General features: G+C 38.0%; 1 protein-coding gene across 5 annotated transcripts in view; it reads left to right on the top strand.

The window, feature by feature from the left end:
* Positions 1-18,981, top strand: part of znf704 (zinc finger protein 704) — an 80,932-nt gene that overhangs the window by 4,452 nt on the left and 57,499 nt on the right. For 4 of the 5 annotated variants that reach the window (XM_055219658.2, XM_055219657.2, XM_055219656.2 and 1 more), the window contains exon 2: positions 1,927-2,159. In XM_055219658.2, coding sequence (XP_055075633.1) covers positions 1,927-2,159 — 233 coding nt within the window. The remainder of the gene's footprint in view (positions 1-1,926; positions 2,160-18,981) is intronic. The other variant, XM_055219655.2, reaches the window with a different exon arrangement.

Consider the following 18,981-nt stretch of genomic DNA (forward strand, 5'->3'; position numbering starts at 1 on the left):
AATACTATATATACAGTATTATGTGGGACCAAAATGTGAATAAGGCAAATAACTCATAAAAAACTTCTAGGGTTCGAACCTTCTGACACGCAAAGCGAAGCGCGCACGTGACTAAGCAGAAAGTGAAGCTTCGTTTGTCATTGGTCACGTGATTTCAACGTTAACAACACAAGCTTCGAATCAAAGCTTCATCTGGCACGCCCACTTTTGCTCGACACAAGCTCCGAAGCCTCGCTTCGAATGTAACATCACTAGTTGTACACAGGCACATGGACTTGGTGTTGTTGTGTGTCAGTGCTTCACATTGCCACCTAGCCGCCTGGAGTGCATACTACATCGAATATCACACACTTTGCGTCACCATATGCACGCAGATTTTCCCCTCAAAATGCTCGTTTAAATGCGGAATAAAAACGTCAGCGTTTTCTTTTCAGATTGTTTCCATGTAAACGTAGCCTAAAAAATATGGATTTGAGGTAGAATCTCCTCAGGGAACGTTTTCTGTTTATTGAAGGCTCAACAATATTTATTGACATTTACTGGATATCGCCATTAATTGTGCAATTGTAGAAAAATTAAAAATATGATTAAAGACTGTGGTGTTTATTTTCATAAATGAGGACGCAGCAACAGTGGCGCAATGATACTTATGTAATGCGGTCTGAACCGTGGGTTTACCGGGGTATTAAGTTAGAATGCGTTTCAACCAATCAGAATGAAGAGCAAGAACTGCCCGTTTTAAAATTACTGATAATAATCCTCACCCTTGCCTAAAAATAGCTGTAAATCTTTTATTTTGTGTATTACTGATATGAGACTTAAAATATAGCACACATTTTATATGGAGTTATGTTACTTTTTTTAAAAGTTTTTTTCTCTGTGAACTATTGCTGTTTAGCGAGAGCTATATTGGTTCTTTTCTGCTTTTATGTTGCATTGAAATAACAGCCTGTGGGTTTTAAAGGAGAGTTAATGATAGAATTTAATGTGAACTATTTCTTTGAAGTAAAACCACAAGCATCACAAATTGAATGGTTAAAATGATTGAGATTGTTTTCAACAAGGTTTCCACCCTGCCGTCGCCTTTGCCAAATCTCACACTGTTGATTGTGCCAATGTTGCTGTGTTGTGCTGGTTGGGGTGAGACCGTTTTAAAAATGTGCCACAGAAAAATGTTCAGAGAACAGCCAACTAACCTGGTTTATTTATTATATATTTCTGCATATTAGTAATAAACTGCACACACTTTCATTGAAACAACCCCACACACGTCTTTAAATCGCACTGCAAGCGTTTACTTTTTGAACATGAACAAGACAGTTGTGCCTAAAGTACTCCATCTATTTTAACTTCATTATAGTCAGTGTCATCACAGATGTTCAATGCCCTGGGTGATAAGCGTTTATGGTGTTACGTTAAGATAATGATCTGGATTTTGTGTGGCTCATTGTTAGATCAGTCTCTCTGCGTTGTGACGTGTGTCATCTTGGCCTCTGTTTGCCCTCTCTGTAGTGTGCCATGTTTAGCGTGGTGCAGCTTTAGTCACAGTGTAATGAAAAGACTACAGCTGCCATGTAGATGAGAAAAAGCTGCTCGTCTTTGCAACCTGCTCATCTTTGGTCACGGATGATGGTTTTTTGCGTGCTGAAATGACAGGGCGAGGGTGGTTTATTTTTCTTTAATTGTCAGCGATACAAATAGGCCTGCTGATCAACGAATAGGATTTCTTGATTCAAAGCATTGCTCTGGTGTTTATATTGACCAAAGTGCTAACAGATTAAATGCACTGTAAGGCTTAATGATTGCAAGCTAATTAGCTTTACAGTAAGAGTTTCTGTCATTAAAGTCCCCTGCGAGGTAAACAAGGCTTTATTCATGGGAGCTTCATAAAGAAGAGATTGTTTACAGTATATATATTTTCCTCAGCAGAGCACCTGTAACGGTGGCCAGCGGGACGGACACACGGCGGGTCAGAATGGAGGAGTACAGAGGGGAGAGACGCCCTGCTTCAGCCCAGAGAGCGCAGATGAGTCACGGGTGCTGGAGCACAAGAGGACGGGTCGAGCGGTTGAGCAAGAGAAGGAAACCACTCGCTCGGTTTCTCTACTGGAGCAGAAGCGAAAGGTGGTCTCATCCAGCATCGACGTACCACAGGCCAGGTAAGACTGATCAGCGCCCCCTACAGGTGGTAATGAGAACTGTTTGACTTATTGTAAGACTCGTTTTTGAGAATTAATTTTAGATAAAGCATTTCAACTTGGTATTGAAAGTCTCCATAAATGCAATGAATTCACATTCAAAGCTGAAATGATTTAATCTAAATAAATTGCACATCACAGATCTTGTTAACACCTGGTGTTAAGATGCGTTTTAGATTGATCGGATCACAAGTAGACAAGAGAGACACACGTTTTTTCACCCCTGGTGTTTTTTGTCCACTTTCGACCGCTTCACTTTCGCGGGTCTGTGGGCGGGTCCCTCTGCTTTCGTTTGAACACAATCAGAAAAAATATTTAAGTTGACGTGCACTAATATAATGTCAAAGTATCACTGCTTGGTTATTAGTAAACATGCTGAACAGTGTTTTGTATGTACATACATACACTCACCTAAAGGATTATTAGGAACACCTGTTCAATTTCTCATGAATGCAATTATCTAATCAACCAATCACATGGCAGTTGCTTCAATGCATTTAGGGGTGTGGTCCTGATCAAGACAATCTCCTGAACTCCAAACTGAATGTCAGAATGGGACAGAAAGGTGATTTAAGCAATTTTGAGCGGGGCATGGTTGTTGGTGCCAGAACGGGGCAATCTGAGTATTTCACACTCTGCTCAGTTACTGGGATTTTCATGCACAACCATTTCTAGGGTTTACAAAGAATGGTGTGAAAAGGGAAAAAAATCCAGTATGCGGCAGTCATGTGGGCGAAAATACCTTGTTGATGCTAGAGATCAGAGAAGAAGCCGACTGATTCAAGCTGATAGAAGAGCAACTTTGACTGAAATAACTACTCGTTACAACCGAGGTATGCAGCAAAGCATTTGTGAAGCCACAACACGCACAACCTTGAGACGGATGGACTACAACAGCAGAAGACCCCACCAGGTACCACTCAACTCCACTACAAATAGGAAAAAGAGGCTACAATTTACACAAGCTAACCAAAATTAGACAGTTGAAGACTGGAAAAATGTTGCCTGTTCTGATGAGTCTCGATTTCTGTTGAGACATTCAGATGGTAGAGGCAGAATTTTGTGTAAACAAAATGAGTACATGGATCCATCATGCCTTGTTACCACTGTGCAGCCTGATGGTGGTGGTGTAATGGTGTGGGGGATGTTTTCTTGGCACACTTTAGGCCCCTTAGTGCCAGTTGCGCATCATTTAAATGCCACGGCCTACCTGAGCATTATTTCTGAGCATGTCCATCCACCATTTACTCATCCTCTGATGGCTACTTCCAGCAGGATAATGCACCATGTCACAAAACTCAAATAATTTTACATTTGTTTCTTGAACATGACAATGAGATCACTGTTCTAAAATGGCCCCCACAGTCACCAGATCTCAACCCAATAGAGCATCTTTGGGATGTGGTGAACGGGAGCTTCGTGCCCTGGATGTGCATCCCACAAATCTCCATCAATTGCAAGATGCTATCCTATCAATATGTGCCAACATTTCTAAAGAATGCTTTCAGCACCTTGATGAATAAATGCCACGTAGAATTAAGGCAGTTCTGAAGGCAAAAGGGGGTCACACACAGTATTAGTATGGTGTTCCTAATAATCCTTTAGGTGAGTGTATATCTGAAGGAGCTTTTTCTGATATTTCAGAGCAGTTGATGAAATAAGCTCACACAACTTTCACACGCTTGCAAAATGAAAGAAGCGGAGAGCAGTCGCTTCAGTTTTACCCACGAAACCTAAAGACCACACTGTGGGTTTCACCCTAGATGTCAGGTCTGATGTTAAAACATTGTGCTCGGTACATATGGATTTAGTAGATATTTTTTATCATGATCATTGTATTTCCTGATTTTGCTCACAACTTTTATTTCATAGTGGACTTTTTTTAAGATGTAAAATAAACCTTCAGTGTCCCCAGAGTAAATATGTCAAGTTTTATATCAAAATACCATATAGATAATTGATTATAGCATGTTAAAATTGCCACTTTGTATGTGCAAACGTTGGGTGTGCTAAATGCAAATGAGCTGATGAAATGCAAACACTGATCGCCATAATAGTGGTTTGTTGAAAATAAAAACTCAATTGTGCTGTCAATTAGTTTCTCTCGCTCTCTCTGCACTAAATGGCAGTGCTCTGGTTGGATAGTGCAGATTAAGGGGAGGTATTATTATAATAAGATCCCCTTCTGACATCACAAATTTCAATGACCTATGTTTTCACATGTTTATAGAGAATGGTTCACCAAAACTAAGTTATTGGGTTGATCTTTTTCACATTTTCTAGGTTTATAGAAGCACTGGAGACCCAATTATAGCACTGGAAAATGTCAGATTTTCATAATATTCCCCTTTAAATATTTTTATGGCAGATTTCTATTGTTTCTAACTGAACCATTTTAGCATCAACACAAACAGTTTTGGTACATTTACTATAATAGCATCATGTTGGATAGATTACAATGTTTTCCCATGAATATTATAATCAAGCACATGAAATGCACCGAGTACCATAGTATTATCACAGTACATGATGTTGTTCTTATGAGATGTATAACATAGCAAGACTGTTATTGTATATCAACACAGGCATTTTTGTGGTTTTGCACCTTACAGCATTTGCTCTTTGAAGTTTTCTCTCTTATGTTAAAAGCATACTTAAAGTGCTATTTTTCCTTTTTGTCACATGTAATTGGTACGTGCCAATTTATGTTAGCCTGAAGCTTAACTTGGGTTCAGCCAGACCTTCTCATCTTTATAGGCCAGAAATCGATTTATAGCTCAATGTGAAGATATAAAACAGCCTCCATCTGATGCCTCTATTAGTATACTCAGACTGAATATTTATTTCTTGATGATTTATTGATCAGTTTATTATTTATCCATTCAGTAAAACAACTCATTCAAAGAAGTTTAATTGATGGTTGTATATAATTTGTTTTTAATTGTCTGTGTGTTTTTGTTTTGACTATTGATATCGGCAGTTGTTATATTGATTCCTTCAGTAGTGCTCTCTCTCGGTGAAGATCATTATTTATAACGCTCATAGGAAACGTATTAATCCTCCATGTACAACAAATGATGTAGTTAGTCTTGCAAGCCCTACACCCTAAAAGACTGCACTGTCCAATACAAACAGCTTTATGAATAAACATTGAAGCCGAGCGATTCATCATCTCACAGATCTCTTATAGATTTGTGTGTTTAAGTCGATTCAGTCTCAGTGCATTTTTTGAGTCTGTGTTTGCTCAAATATTTTGTTTTCTGTGTTTCTTTTGGATGACTCAAATCTCAAACCACGTGCACATTTTAAGCTCTGAGGCATATTAGGCACGGAGCAGCGTAATGTTTCAATTTTCCAAAATAATTACAGTGTCTTGCTTTTGGCAGGGATGGTCAGCATAGACACACAGCGAAGCTTTGGTTTCTTTTGTATTTTTCTTCAGAAAAATTTAACTCCAGGGTAGTTTTGCGGTAGGATGGGTCACAGTGGTTGATTGATGATAGCTTGGCATCTAGCTACTGACTAGTCCAGTAGTGATGTTTAATGTTCAATGTTCAACATCTATAATGTTAAAGGTGCAATTTGTAAGATATTTGCAGTAAAATCTCCAAAAAACACTAGGCCAGTGTTATATATTTTGTCCAGCTGATTACTATCAATATCTGTAATGTTTTCTACTACTTGTAAATCGTGAGAAAATTTCCATTCAAAACATTGACACGGGGCAGTGCAGTCTCCTGTCAATGACGTTAATATCCATGTGACCCTTTGTCACCGCCTTTACTGACGTAAACCACATGAGAACACTGGTCGAGCTCGAAAAATAAAATGACGGCCAAGGAAGCGGCTGGAGCACAAATTTAGTGAAAATAAACGTATATTTTCACTTTTTAAGCATTTTAATTTCATTTCTAGCGAGAAATTAGTATTGTAGTTTTCAAATATGTGATTAGTTATCACAAAGGCGCTCTCTGTTCATATTTCAAACACGCTGCCTTTGAAGTGCGTCAGAGAGCCTTTCTCTGAGCGGCCTTCAGGCCTCCGAGTCCGAAGTCATGTCCTCATGAGGCAGCGAGGCCACAAGTCCTCACAGTCCTCACAGTCTTGAGGTTTCGGACGCAGCCAGTGTTGTGGACAAATGCGGAACTATGCGCTTGCTTATGGACTTATGGATATCTCTGTACCGTCTGCCGCTGGTTGTGTCAGCTCCTGTAAGCGTACGGGCCAACCAAACGACCCAAGAAAAGTTTGGAACAAAACGAGGGAGGATCAATTTGGTGTTGCATTATCTGGATAGAGAGAGCTTCACGACAACATTTAACTAGACCGAGATTCTGATCCTGCTTGTGTTTTACGCGATGGGTGAGTTGTTTTGATTCGTAACCCTTCAAAAAACGTATGCTATTATATTGATCACAACATTAGTGTGTAGACTGTAATCAGCGCGTCTTCCCGCGGACGATATGCACATCAAAGGTATTGTACAGCAATATAAATGGTCATTTTAAGACACTTCACAATAAGATTTGTACTGTCAATACATTATGTGAAAAATCATTGTAGATTGTAAGTTGAAAACTTAATTCTGAGCTGTGTTTACCATCGAATTTGGACTAATACTGTAATATCAATATGACTAACAATTTCGTTTTGAACATCACATATAAACTTACATAATGAAATAAACGATGTCATCAAACGCAACATTTATAAGACTTGATTACCTTATCCATCAACGTGATTTCTCGTTCTCGTTTGATTCATGGCTAAAGTTAAAGACTACAAATCCCACAATTCCATGCTGCTTCAGAGCGTCAGTAAACAACATCATTGTTTTTGTTTGATCTGGCGCCATCTTTCGGCACATAAATACAAATTGTATCTTTAATGTATGTATTTTGATGTTTTTGGCACTGATGCTCTAGTTCTGAAGTTTTTTAGACAGTTTGTGGAGACAGCCTGATGTATTGGAAATGTATACAATTTACAAAGTATGATTTGTGCGATATGGAAATTCTTAGAAATAAAAACGTAATGAAGGCCCACCCCTAAACCCAATGCCCAAGGAGAAAGCAGATCATACTAATAGGGTACAAATGAGATCATTTAAATTAGCCACCTGGTAAAACTTAATTATGAATTGCTGTGAGATCGTGATGGGTAAAACTCCCTTGCCACCACTACAACAGAAACATGTTCAAGGCCCACGTTTTTTTACACATAAGCGCATATATCCACACAGTCGATCACACAGCCTTGCAAAGCATACTTAATTTGACTCGTACACGTGCCTTTGACACATGCAGAAATTGCAATACCTCTTCTGGCCTACTGGCTTCATACTCCTGTACGTGCATGCACGACTTTGAGGCTGTTTACACTGCATTAACATGCATTTTCGTCGATTGGATCACAAGTGGACGACGTTAATGCCAGGTGTAAACGGTGTTCAAAACGCTCGTCCACTTTCGACCACTTTCAACCACATCCAGAGGTAGTCGAAACCACTTTCGATCGGATCGCTTTGGAGTTGGGGAACGCACATGTGGTTGAAATGTGTTCGAACAGCCACATGCGACCGCCTTCTCTCTGCCCATTTATCTAATCTGAGGTATTAAACACAAGTTTTACGTCTTTTTTTTGACTTCTGACGTGAACATTCGGTGAACAGCGCTATTTTTAGCCTTTCATTGATAAAACTAAAGCGGCTGATCTCCATAGTTTCGTTTTGAAAGCGTGTGAAAGTTGCGCGATCCTATTTCATCAATTGCGCTGAAAATTCAGAGAAAGCTCTAACATATACATGTACAAAACACTGTGCAGCATGTTTACTTAAACACAAGCAGCGGACTCCGACATAATATTAGTTTGCGTCCATATAAACTCATAATTACTCCCGTTTGGGATTGAATGACAGCGGAGAGACTCGCCCACCGTCTCACAGACCACCTCCTCACAGTATTCAGGACATAAGCGGTCGAAAGAGGACAAAAGAGACGGATTTAAATACCAGGTGTAAACGTAATGTGTCTCTCTCGTCCACTTGTGATCCGACCAATGAAAACACATCTTAATACCAAGTGTAAACAGCCCCTTGTATGTACAAAGTATTACAAAATTCCAGCGGTGCGTGTATAGTATGCGCACACTATTCTGATGACAAAATTTGCTTCACTTTGTGCTGTACGCTGGCTCTCACGTATGCGTATAAAGTGAAGTATTTCCATGCCTTTAGGTGGATGCGTTTCGGAAGTGCTACACTCGGTTTGTTTGATCATTGCGCCACAAGTGTTGTTGTGTCAAGATTAAAATTCCCACTTTTATAAACATACTCATACTCATATAGGCAATAATAAATGTGTGGTTTGTGGTGCCAAAAAAACGTAAGAATTAGTTTCAGGGAGTGTTTACACCGAAGCATTTAAATGCAGGTGGATGCTGACTGTGGGCACTTTGCCAGCGTTTTTTGCAAGCGCTTTGGTTGCTGATACTTCTGCTTTGTTTATAAGTCATTGAACGATGCACCGGTTGGTTGTTGTGATATTTGTCCTGCCCCCCCTCAACTGTGATTGGACGGCCGAGTGAGAAGTGACTTTGAGCTAAACGTTTTACCCAAAGTTGAATTTTTTTCAGCTCTGGGCGTTCACCGTTGATCGGGGATAAAACACAAAGCACGGGAACTTTATGTGGAAAATAACGCTAGCACTTCTATTGGAAACAACACCGGCCGCCGGCGTAAACACCTTGGTGTACACGCCCCCTCATTGCGTAAAGTGTTTTCAACATGTCAAAATCAATACATAGAGCTTTGTGCCGAATGATTTTTATAGAGCACCCGAAGACCATGAGATCCCTTTGGGACAAGAGTGTATTGTATGAACTTAATTTATTGTACACAGAGAGCCCCGTGACAAAAGAAAGGCTGGGATATAGATTCAACTGCTTTGTGTTCAGAACTCTTAAGTGACTTCTTAAGTGAATATGGCCATGATCAGACTCAAATTGTGATTCATTGCTTTGAAACAGTCGATGCGTCTAGCTTGATAGTAAAGAATGGCATGTAGCCAGAGACAATGGAGCGTTTAGGGTCCCATCGTATCTCCTGCTTTAATTGCCTTCAGAGAGCAGACCACACAATCTTGAAGTTCTTGAAGCTGTGGTTGAACACAATAGCCTATGACCTAAATGAAGTAGAAATCTCTTGGTTTGTATTTGATCTCTCTGTATGTGTATGTGGGGTTTGGTGACCTGCAGGTCTTTCTTGTCAGCTGTTTAAATGTTCATTATTGGACACAGAATGGCTTGGCTCATCATATTTGTTTACAGAATTACACCATAAGCATTCTGTAACTTTATATATTAGTTGACCCAGCGTGATTATTGACCTCGCTTTCCCTGAGCTGCCTTGCTGAGAGAGAGGTTTATTAAAAGATTTGAAAATGCTTGGTTTTTGTTTTCATAGGTATATGACATGGATCTAATGTAGGTAACCAGCAGTTAACAAGAAGAGTCAAACTACTATTAAAGGGCTGACAAATAGCCTCCAGACTGCTAGTCGGAATTTGATTTGGTTTTGTGGGTGTGTGCATATGCGAGTTATAAAAAATATGCGATTATGGTCGGTCACTGCAAGGTAAAACCGTGCAACTGGCCTCATTTGAGTCGTTTGTTTCTAATATATCTGAGCAAAGAGTAAAGTGTGTCATTTCTGTGTTATTAGCAGGTTAATGGGTAGTTCTGCTGAAACTGAAGGTGACCTGTCATACTGTTTAACTGATCCAATGTCACAAGCTCTTTACATTGTTTATCCCTTTAAAGAAAATCAACCAGCAAGTTTTTTACTCTGGGGCAGGGGTCTCAAACTTAAACTGGCTTGGGGCCATTTCTGAGACATTTCATCGGAGGGCCAAAGAGCTATTTTAACATAAAAAAGTACAATATTTCTGTAAATGTACTGTTTAATTTCTATTATTTAACATATAATAATACTTCAAAAAGGTATAAGCATGGCCGTAGCCAGCTATGAGGTCACAGAGGTCTGGACCTCGGTAATTTTGTCATATAAAAAAATAAAATTTGAAGTTCTCTGAATGACTAATTAGTTTTTTCAAAACGAATCCGCATATATAATTAAGTTTAGACAGTGTGTATATAGTTTAGTGTAAAATGACGAAGACTGGCTTAAGCTGCGACAGCGCGGGTACAGAATTTGCAGTGTTGCCAGATCCTATTGTTAAAAATCCTCTTTAGACGTAGTGTTTTAGCAATTAATGTGACACTTTGACATTATCTATAAAGTGATTGTTAGGTGTTAGGTTTGGACGAACTTATTTTTTTAAGGCCAATTATTTTTGCTTGCTTTTCTTACTAATATCTGGCAACATGGAAACTGAACGTTATCAAATAAGACGCATCATTCAGCACGAGCAGATTATTGCTGATACTACATTCGGTAAGATAAAAGCAGAAATCATCATAATTGTGTCTGTAAGAGTATCAACAGTATCAACAACACTATCGAAAAACAGAAAATAACTTTGGTACAAAGATGTAGAAGAATTGGGTTTAAATAAAATATGCCAAATATGTTAAAACACGTCGCGTAAAATGGTAAAGCTAATCTCAACAAAACGTAAGCATTAAGAATTCTGTTATTTCATTTAATTTAGAAGTTAACCTTTAACAAAGTCATGCTGAAAACAATAAGAGCACTAAACAAGTTCTTGTAACGTTTTTGTTATATATAATATTGCTTATTAAAATGATTACAAAAATAAACATTGCTGAAAAAGTAATAAATAATCCAGCAGTCCCAGTCCATCCCCCAAAACAGAGTGTTAAATAAAGTATGCTTCAATGTACTTAAACCCCTTAAATACTAGCAAGTATACATTGTAAGTTATGTAAAGTTATGCTACAAATATACTTATTAAAAGTAAAGTTCTACTTGAGCAGTACTTCAGTTTACCTGAAAAAGTAAGAATACCAGTACCAACTAGACTCAACTTTTATTGAAATAAATGATGTCTCAAAATAACACTTAGATGTTCTTAACTTAATTTTAAGAAGTACCATAAACACATGTGATATATAAGCCACAAAATTAGTGCACGAAAATAGTACATTTACTAAGTGTACTTAAAAAGTGTATTTTATTTAAGTGCACTTTTTTCACCTGGGATAGCATTTGTTAACTCTTAACACCCCACCTTGGACTTCGGTAATTTTCAAACCCTGGCTACGGCCATGGGTATAAGTAGTGGTTTTTAATATACATTATTTTATAAAAGTAATCTGTTCTTAACTGTATCTTAAATAACTTAGGCCTATTAAAACCATGCACTAAATCAACAAATAACATTTCAGAATACATTTATGATCTATTATACTATTTTTACCACCAGTAAGTGTTTCTGTTTTGATTTTTTAATCATAGTATTGACTTCAGTATCTCTGTTATTCCACTGCAGTTTAATGAATTTGCTATTATAGTAATATGTGGAAAAATATGAATAAAAAGTAAAAGTGATCCTAAAACCTTTGAATGGATAGTCAATGTTACATAAGCTAGCTGGACAGAAAAAATAATATTACTGCTCTATGTGTAATATGTGTTGCATTACATGTACGGCTCTGCCTTCCTATGCAGTGTTTACTTTAGAAGCTGTGACTTGATGTGAACTAATCCCGCTGCAGCTCTTCTCTGAGTAACAGCTGATATCCACCCAGAAGTATCAAATCTTCTGTAGTGGACAAACACTATAAAGTCCCGACCAGATTAACTGATTTCATGGTGACAATGATATGATTGACTCGAGGTTCGGATGAGGAATTAAAATCCGATCACGCATTCCGTTATGCTCGCCATCACGGCTCATGGCTGCGTACACTCTAAAAACAAACGGTGCTATATAGCACCAAAAGTGGTTCTTTGCTCGTAATCATAGAAGAACCGTTTTTAGTGCCATATAGCACCAGTGAAGCACCTGTGTAGAACCATATAGTGCTATGTAGAACCATATGTGGTGCTATATGGCCCCTATTTGGTTCTACACAGGTGCAACACAGGTGCTTCAACGGTGCTATATGGCACTAAAAACGGTTCTTCTATGATTACGAGCAAAGAACCACTTTTGGTGCTATATAGCACCGTTTGTTTTTAGAGTGTAGCAACGGAAGACCCCATGCCATGGGAACGCAACCTCCTGAGCACTTTGGAAAGTAAAAAATGCCTTGACTTGTCTTTAACAGCTGTTGTTAGACACTACATGTGAACAGACCCTTAAACGTTTAATGAAAAATCGAATGAATATGAAACAAAGTGAATAAAAGTCTTTCTGTGGGCCAGATTATGTTATATTGCTGAAAGCATACTCAAGCTGCAGAGAGGGGGAGGGCGGGCCTGCGGGCCAGGAGTTTGAGACCACTGCTCTAGGACTTTCCACACTGCACTTAACCCTGGGTTATTTTTGTTTTAAACTGAGATTTTTAACCCCTGGTTACCTTCGTTTTAAACCAGGCTTTTAACCCCAGGATATCTTTGTTCCTAACTGCGCTTTTAATCCTGGGTAATCTTGGTTCTAATGCACGCTTTTTAACCCTGGATTATATTCGTTCTAAACCAGGATTTTAACCCCAGTTTATCTTGGTTTTAAACTACGCTTTTTCCTCAATCATCATGTTTACCTAATAAATAAATGTATTACATGAATAAACCTATTACTGTGGTCAAATCAGAAAAAAAGAATGGAAACAAATTACTAGCTCCTCAGGCAGCTTTATAATTCTTTGAAATATGGGCGTGACCTTGCTGTTGCTTTTCCTACAACAAGAAGAATTTCCCTCGTTGATCCTGTGTTGCGATGTACTGTGTGTAAGTGGCGGGGGGATAAAGAGAGGGGGCTGCTCTGGTTAAAACAGTATGCTTTCTCAGAAGATCAGTTATAGCTGCCAAAGAAAACAACTTCTCTCAGAGAGCGGTGGTGGCTGGGTTGCAACTATAGAGAGCTAGTGATTAGCATCTGAAAAGCGTTTCTCTCTCTCTTTCTTTCTCTCTCTCTGCTGAGCCTGGACTTTTGTAATGCTGGATTTTTTCCAGTAGTCTTACACTAAACTTCTCAAGTGCCTGCTGTTGGTCCTGGATGACTTGTCAGACTGTACACAGTGTTGTTGTTTTTTCTTTTCTCGGACTTCCCCGAACTTCACCATGATTGAAACCGTTTGGAGGCGCCTGTCTGATTGTCTGAGCATGCAGCAAGTCTCAAAATGCATGTCTAAATGTGTGGCATGTAACCAGAATAGAAAACTACACTCTTAAACTGGTTTGTGGTTGCATAGTTGTGAATTGAATAACATAAACTCACATTCTCTTATACTGGCATGCAAAAATGTACAATTTAATAACAATTTCGACAGAGGATGATACGAGCACAGCTTGTTGCTTGTATTTTTTATCACAAACATCCATGTTATTGCAAACAAGGGTTCAAACATGTTAAAGTAACAAAGTGCTTTTTAAAATAAGCAGAAAATGAGTGTGACCCCTCCTCCTTTAAAATAGCCAATAGCATTTAGTTTACCGCACCGTCTGGAATCTGATGAGAAGATGAAGTGAAGAATGATGTCATAAAAATCGTTAATCCATTTTTGCAGAAATGAGAGGTTTCGTTTTTTTTCCATTTTGATTTCATTTGGACTTTATACTAGGGCTGTCAAACAATTAATCACGATTAATCGCATACAAAATAAAAGTTTGTTTGCATAATATGTGTGTGTTTAAATTAACATGTTTATATAAATACACTAACATTCATGTATATATTTTAAGAATATGTAATTATTACACAGTACACACACATTAATGCAAATACAAACTTTTATTTTGTACAGTATGTGATTAATCACGGTTAATCGTTCGACAGCCCTACTACTGATTTAAATAATGCCCATTTCCAGATGCATTAGTATTTAAATGTCGAAGGATCGTTTTTGTTTCCTTTATGTTGAAGCAGTGTTGTCTCTATAAAACCAGTGATCTGGAAATTGTGTTCAAAAAGGCCATTTGTGAGCAGCTTCTTTATTTTTGCAGAGCAATAAGAGCTGTTTTCATTAGATGCTTTAAATCATGGGGTGCTTGGGTGATGATGCAACCTTGGAAACTGGACCGCCTGGGATGGATTATTGAAATTTGTTTAATTTTTATGCAAATCAGGGGTTTAATTAAAATCCCTGAATATAAGTGAGGGGGAGTGACCAAGAATGGTTTTCAAGGGAACAATACAGGCGCTTCAATTGCCTTTACTTATTGAAAAAAGTTGCTAATTCAAAGGGCTGCCACGTCTGACGCAGTCCAACAGCTAATGAAGGAAATTCAGCCTTTCTGAACTGGTGTTTATGTTCTTTGAGATTCAGAATGAAGTCATTTCTCATCTTTTTTACCCTGTTTTTAGTCCTGTGATTAAAAAAATCATATTCGAGGTCTTTACTTTTAAGAAGCCTCGAGTGTGATCGTCAGAATGTACGGTATGATTGGCTAATGTTTTAACCAATGAAGAGGACTCTGAACACAAACACAAGTAAACAAATTTAAATACTATGATTAGTTATCAAAACTTTGACTGTCATTACCGGTTGAAAACAATTATGAATTGTTAAAGTTGGAGTTTTTTTCAAAGCCAACATCGTATTGTGTCAAATAAAATGCAAAATTGACAAGCGATCAAGTGCATGCGCATGAATTGCGTTCGCACAAATCCATGCTAATTCATTTCGAAGAGGCACTCACATCAAAACAACATTTAATTTGTTTGCGTGGCGAAAATATCATACTTCTATCCTGTCTTGTATTACAGCTACAATATTGAGCTGGACTGGACTTAACACACTTAAAGTGTTTCTTATGACTGGAGCAAATTTTAATATTTGACAGTCGGATGGATTAAGTCATTTGATGATGGATTAAGTCATGACAGGACATTCTGCATAGCCCTCTTTCTTGTTTTACTTACCTCAAGCATGCAGAATAAATGTAAAAAAATAAATCAAATTGAAAGCACCTCAATAAACTCCATTGCTTAGCAACATTTATTGTTAACAGATTAGAGCCGATTTCACCCAAGCATTTAAATATGTATATGAATAAAGACATCTGAAACAACATGATGATCATATGCAGACTCGACTGCTTTCTCTGGTCTCTGGGTTATTCTTAACCAACAGGTTTTCATTTGCTTTGCATGAGCTTGAAATGGGTTTTATACTTTTTGTCACACATTGCATAACTCACAGATTTTTGATTACAGTTTAAAGTTACAATGTAAATTTGTTGTGGATATAAGCTTTATCTGAAGTGACCAAATGTACATTTTATAGCCTATAAAAATTCTCAAAAATTCATTAAAAATATTGTTTTTATAAGTTTATATAATAAATGCTCTGCTGCATTGCCTTTTTACTTTTCCTAGAGGTGAGGCCCTGCCTTCAGGTCTACTTGCTGCTATGAAGGCTTTAAAATGGGCTGCCAGAGAATGGAGAAACTCTTGAGAAGCAACATAAGGGGGAGTAAATCATAACAGAGGTTTTATTTTGAAATGATCGGTCTTTTTAACTGCTTTAGGTATAAAAAAATCAAAGTGTCTTAAGGCCCTATTTTAACGATCTAAGCGCATTGTCTAAAGTGCACGGTCTAAATGGGCGTGTCCGATGCAACTTTTGCTAATTTAACGACGGGAAAAATGGTTTGTGCGCTAAGCGCACGGTCGAAAAGGGTTGTTCATATTCTCTTTATGAGTAATGGGTGTGTTTTGGCCGTAACGTGCAATAAACAAATGACAGTCTTATCTCTCATCCCCTTTAAAAGCCACGTCTAATCCCTATTTAGATGACGGACTTTGTAAACTGAAAAACTAAGCGGAGGAAGAAGACCCCCAGTTTAAGAATAATGTAAAATAAAATGTAAAATAAAATTTTTATTGAAATGTTAATTTTTTGTAGCCTTTTTCTTTCAGTCATAGAAGTACAAATAGCAGGCTTTTAACTGCTGTGAATGTATTGATATCCTACATAATCATTGTAATCTCATAAAATAATTTGCAAATATGCAAGAAAAGGTTTGTACTCTAAAAATACATACAAGAGATAAAGCATTTACAAACGTGCGGAGAGACAAAGCGTTTCAGCACTCGGACAGCGCTGTGAGTTTTTTAAAGCATTACTTAAAATGTTTCTTATTCCACCACCATATCCACAGGTACAGTGTCATCATATACAATAAATCCATAGGGTAGCATTTAAAAAAAAAAAAACATTTAAAACAGATGCATTTGTTTAAAGCAAAGCAGTTATTTACTTACCAGGCTACAGGTGAAGCAGCTCTTTACGCCTTCTAACGTCTCATAATCGATCCTCATTTATGTCCAAGAGACTCAATAATCAATAAAGCGACACTTCACCCATTTGCATTAAGCTTTGTATAGCTAGAACCCCAGTCATGTTTTTGAATGGTCGTGCATCATTTCCTCAGTTGCCGCTGAGACGGGAGCAATACAGATTTTCGTGTTGCACTTCCTTCTTTTAATGATGTAAGAATCATCATTTTGCATCATTGAAAGCAGGAAGTTTAATATCTTAAGAGGGTGAGACTACAAACACCCCTTTTCTCTGTCAAATGGGCACCAAATTCGAAATGTATGTTACATTTCGACTACTTTCAATAAAGATTAATGCTTCTACGGGTGAAATGCTCCTTTAATCTTTCATATTTAAAAGCGTTTTTGTGTTGCTGCGCATTCATGTGTGTGATAAGCAAACCCGCGTTGTCATCCCGTTTATAGGCGCATATTACTAACACGCTCATTAAATAACAAAAACAATATTGCGGCATTGACTTAAGACTTTAGAGCAGGTTTTTGTTGGTCAATGGTGTAGTCTATTTTAGTTGTCTCAAAATAGCAACGCGCCAACAATGCGCCTGAACACACCTCGTTTTCAGACCAGAACGCCCATGGACACAAAATTGGGCACAAATGCATTTGCTATTTAAACAACGTGGTGCTAAACATGAAAATGATTATTGCGCCGGGTTGAAACTAGCAAAAGACACTTGCGTTGCGCCGGGTGTATGATAGAGCCCTTAATCTCAAGGTATAGAGATGTGTGTGTTTGTATTTCTAGTCTTATTCTCTTATATCTCATGGATGCTAAAAGGAAGCAATTCAGTTGGAGCTGCACTGTAAAAAATGTCTGTAGAAATTACAGTATTACTGGCAACTAGCTGCCAGTAACTTACTGTAGATTTTACATTTATGTTATTTACTGACAACAGTTTGTTCAAAGTTAAATGAACATGACACATTTTCAGTCTTTATCTTCTACAGTAAGTTACTGGCAACCAGCTGCAAAATTACAGCTAATTTTTTAGAGTGTGTTGTTTGTGACACAGAGTTATCATGATGTTGAGGTACTCAAGTGTTAGCCTGGCTCCGCCCTCCTACGTGCTTCCGCTTAATTTTCATTTCGCTTCACTACTACGTCTGGGACTGCTGTGTAGAGTTTCGTTTTCTCCGGCAGAAATCTGCAGGTCCAATCAGCGAACAGATGGGGGTGGCTGAGAACGATGACGTTGAGGTCGTGCGTCAGTTTGAGTTGTAGTTCAGTAATGGCAGCAGAGAAAGACGTGAGAAAAGCTATTCGGTCCATTGTTGCAAAACTGCCGAATATACAGAAGTTAAAGCCGGAGCAAGAAGCAGGTTTGCTAAGTTTTGTTCATCTGATTATTCGTACTTGTTGTTTCCGGCCGGTTTCGGCACATGATATTTGCAATGGAGCGTGGCCAGACTCTCTGTACAAATGAAATGAATGTACGAGAGTCTGGTTGGACCAGGCTACTCAAGTGTGTCTTATTAAAATAAACCTGCATTAAATGATAGTTAATTATAGTTGGTATAATAAATTAAGCCTTTATTAATTAAAGTGGAGATGTACTAATTGCATTCTCTGCATGGGGGTGTCATAATTGTGTCAGATTTAATTTGGGTGGCTCTCATCAATTTTGTCATAGTTCAGCGGGATGAGAGTGGCGGTAGACATTGGGACAGATGTGGCATGGGTTAGAGATACCAGGATGACTGACAGGAGCCTAAATCGGATATTAATCATTGGCAGACAAATGTTTCTCTTAGACAATTGTGGCTTTAAATTTAAAATGGCCTCAATACATGAACATAGTTGCAAACATTAATATTTGGCCCTAAACAAGCCATTCATTAACCTTGCTTACAGAGTTGTGATTTTGGTCATGATGATAACTATTTGTGTGAAAAGTGTGAAAAGAAATATGTTTCTTATGGAGGTGGACTATCCTAATGACTTAATATGTTTCTAAATGTGAAAGGGATGAGAGTTGATATTCATCTCATACAACTGCTGAACTGCTATAACTGGTTCACAGCAGGTAGGGATTACATGAAATTAATTTAAAATCATAAACAACATACTGTAAAATACTGTTTCATCATTCCCCCCCTTACATAACAAACTCAATCTTCAAAATGTGACATCTTTACTGACAACAGTTTGATGTTCAGCCGTCTAAGGGTCTCAGCATGTGGGATACGGGGGCTCGCCTCACTATACATTGATGACTTATTTTTTGACGACGTGACTATTTAAACACATTGTGAGACATCACCACTGATATTTATACGGTAAGCAACATGCAGAAACAACATCTCTTTGACTTTATTTTGTTCAATACAATATAAATAACGTAATTATTCTGTTTTAT

The sequence above is a fragment of the Misgurnus anguillicaudatus genome, chromosome 20, assembly GCF_027580225.2.
Source record: "Misgurnus anguillicaudatus chromosome 20, ASM2758022v2, whole genome shotgun sequence".
Taxonomy (NCBI): domain Eukaryota; kingdom Metazoa; phylum Chordata; class Actinopteri; order Cypriniformes; family Cobitidae; genus Misgurnus; species Misgurnus anguillicaudatus.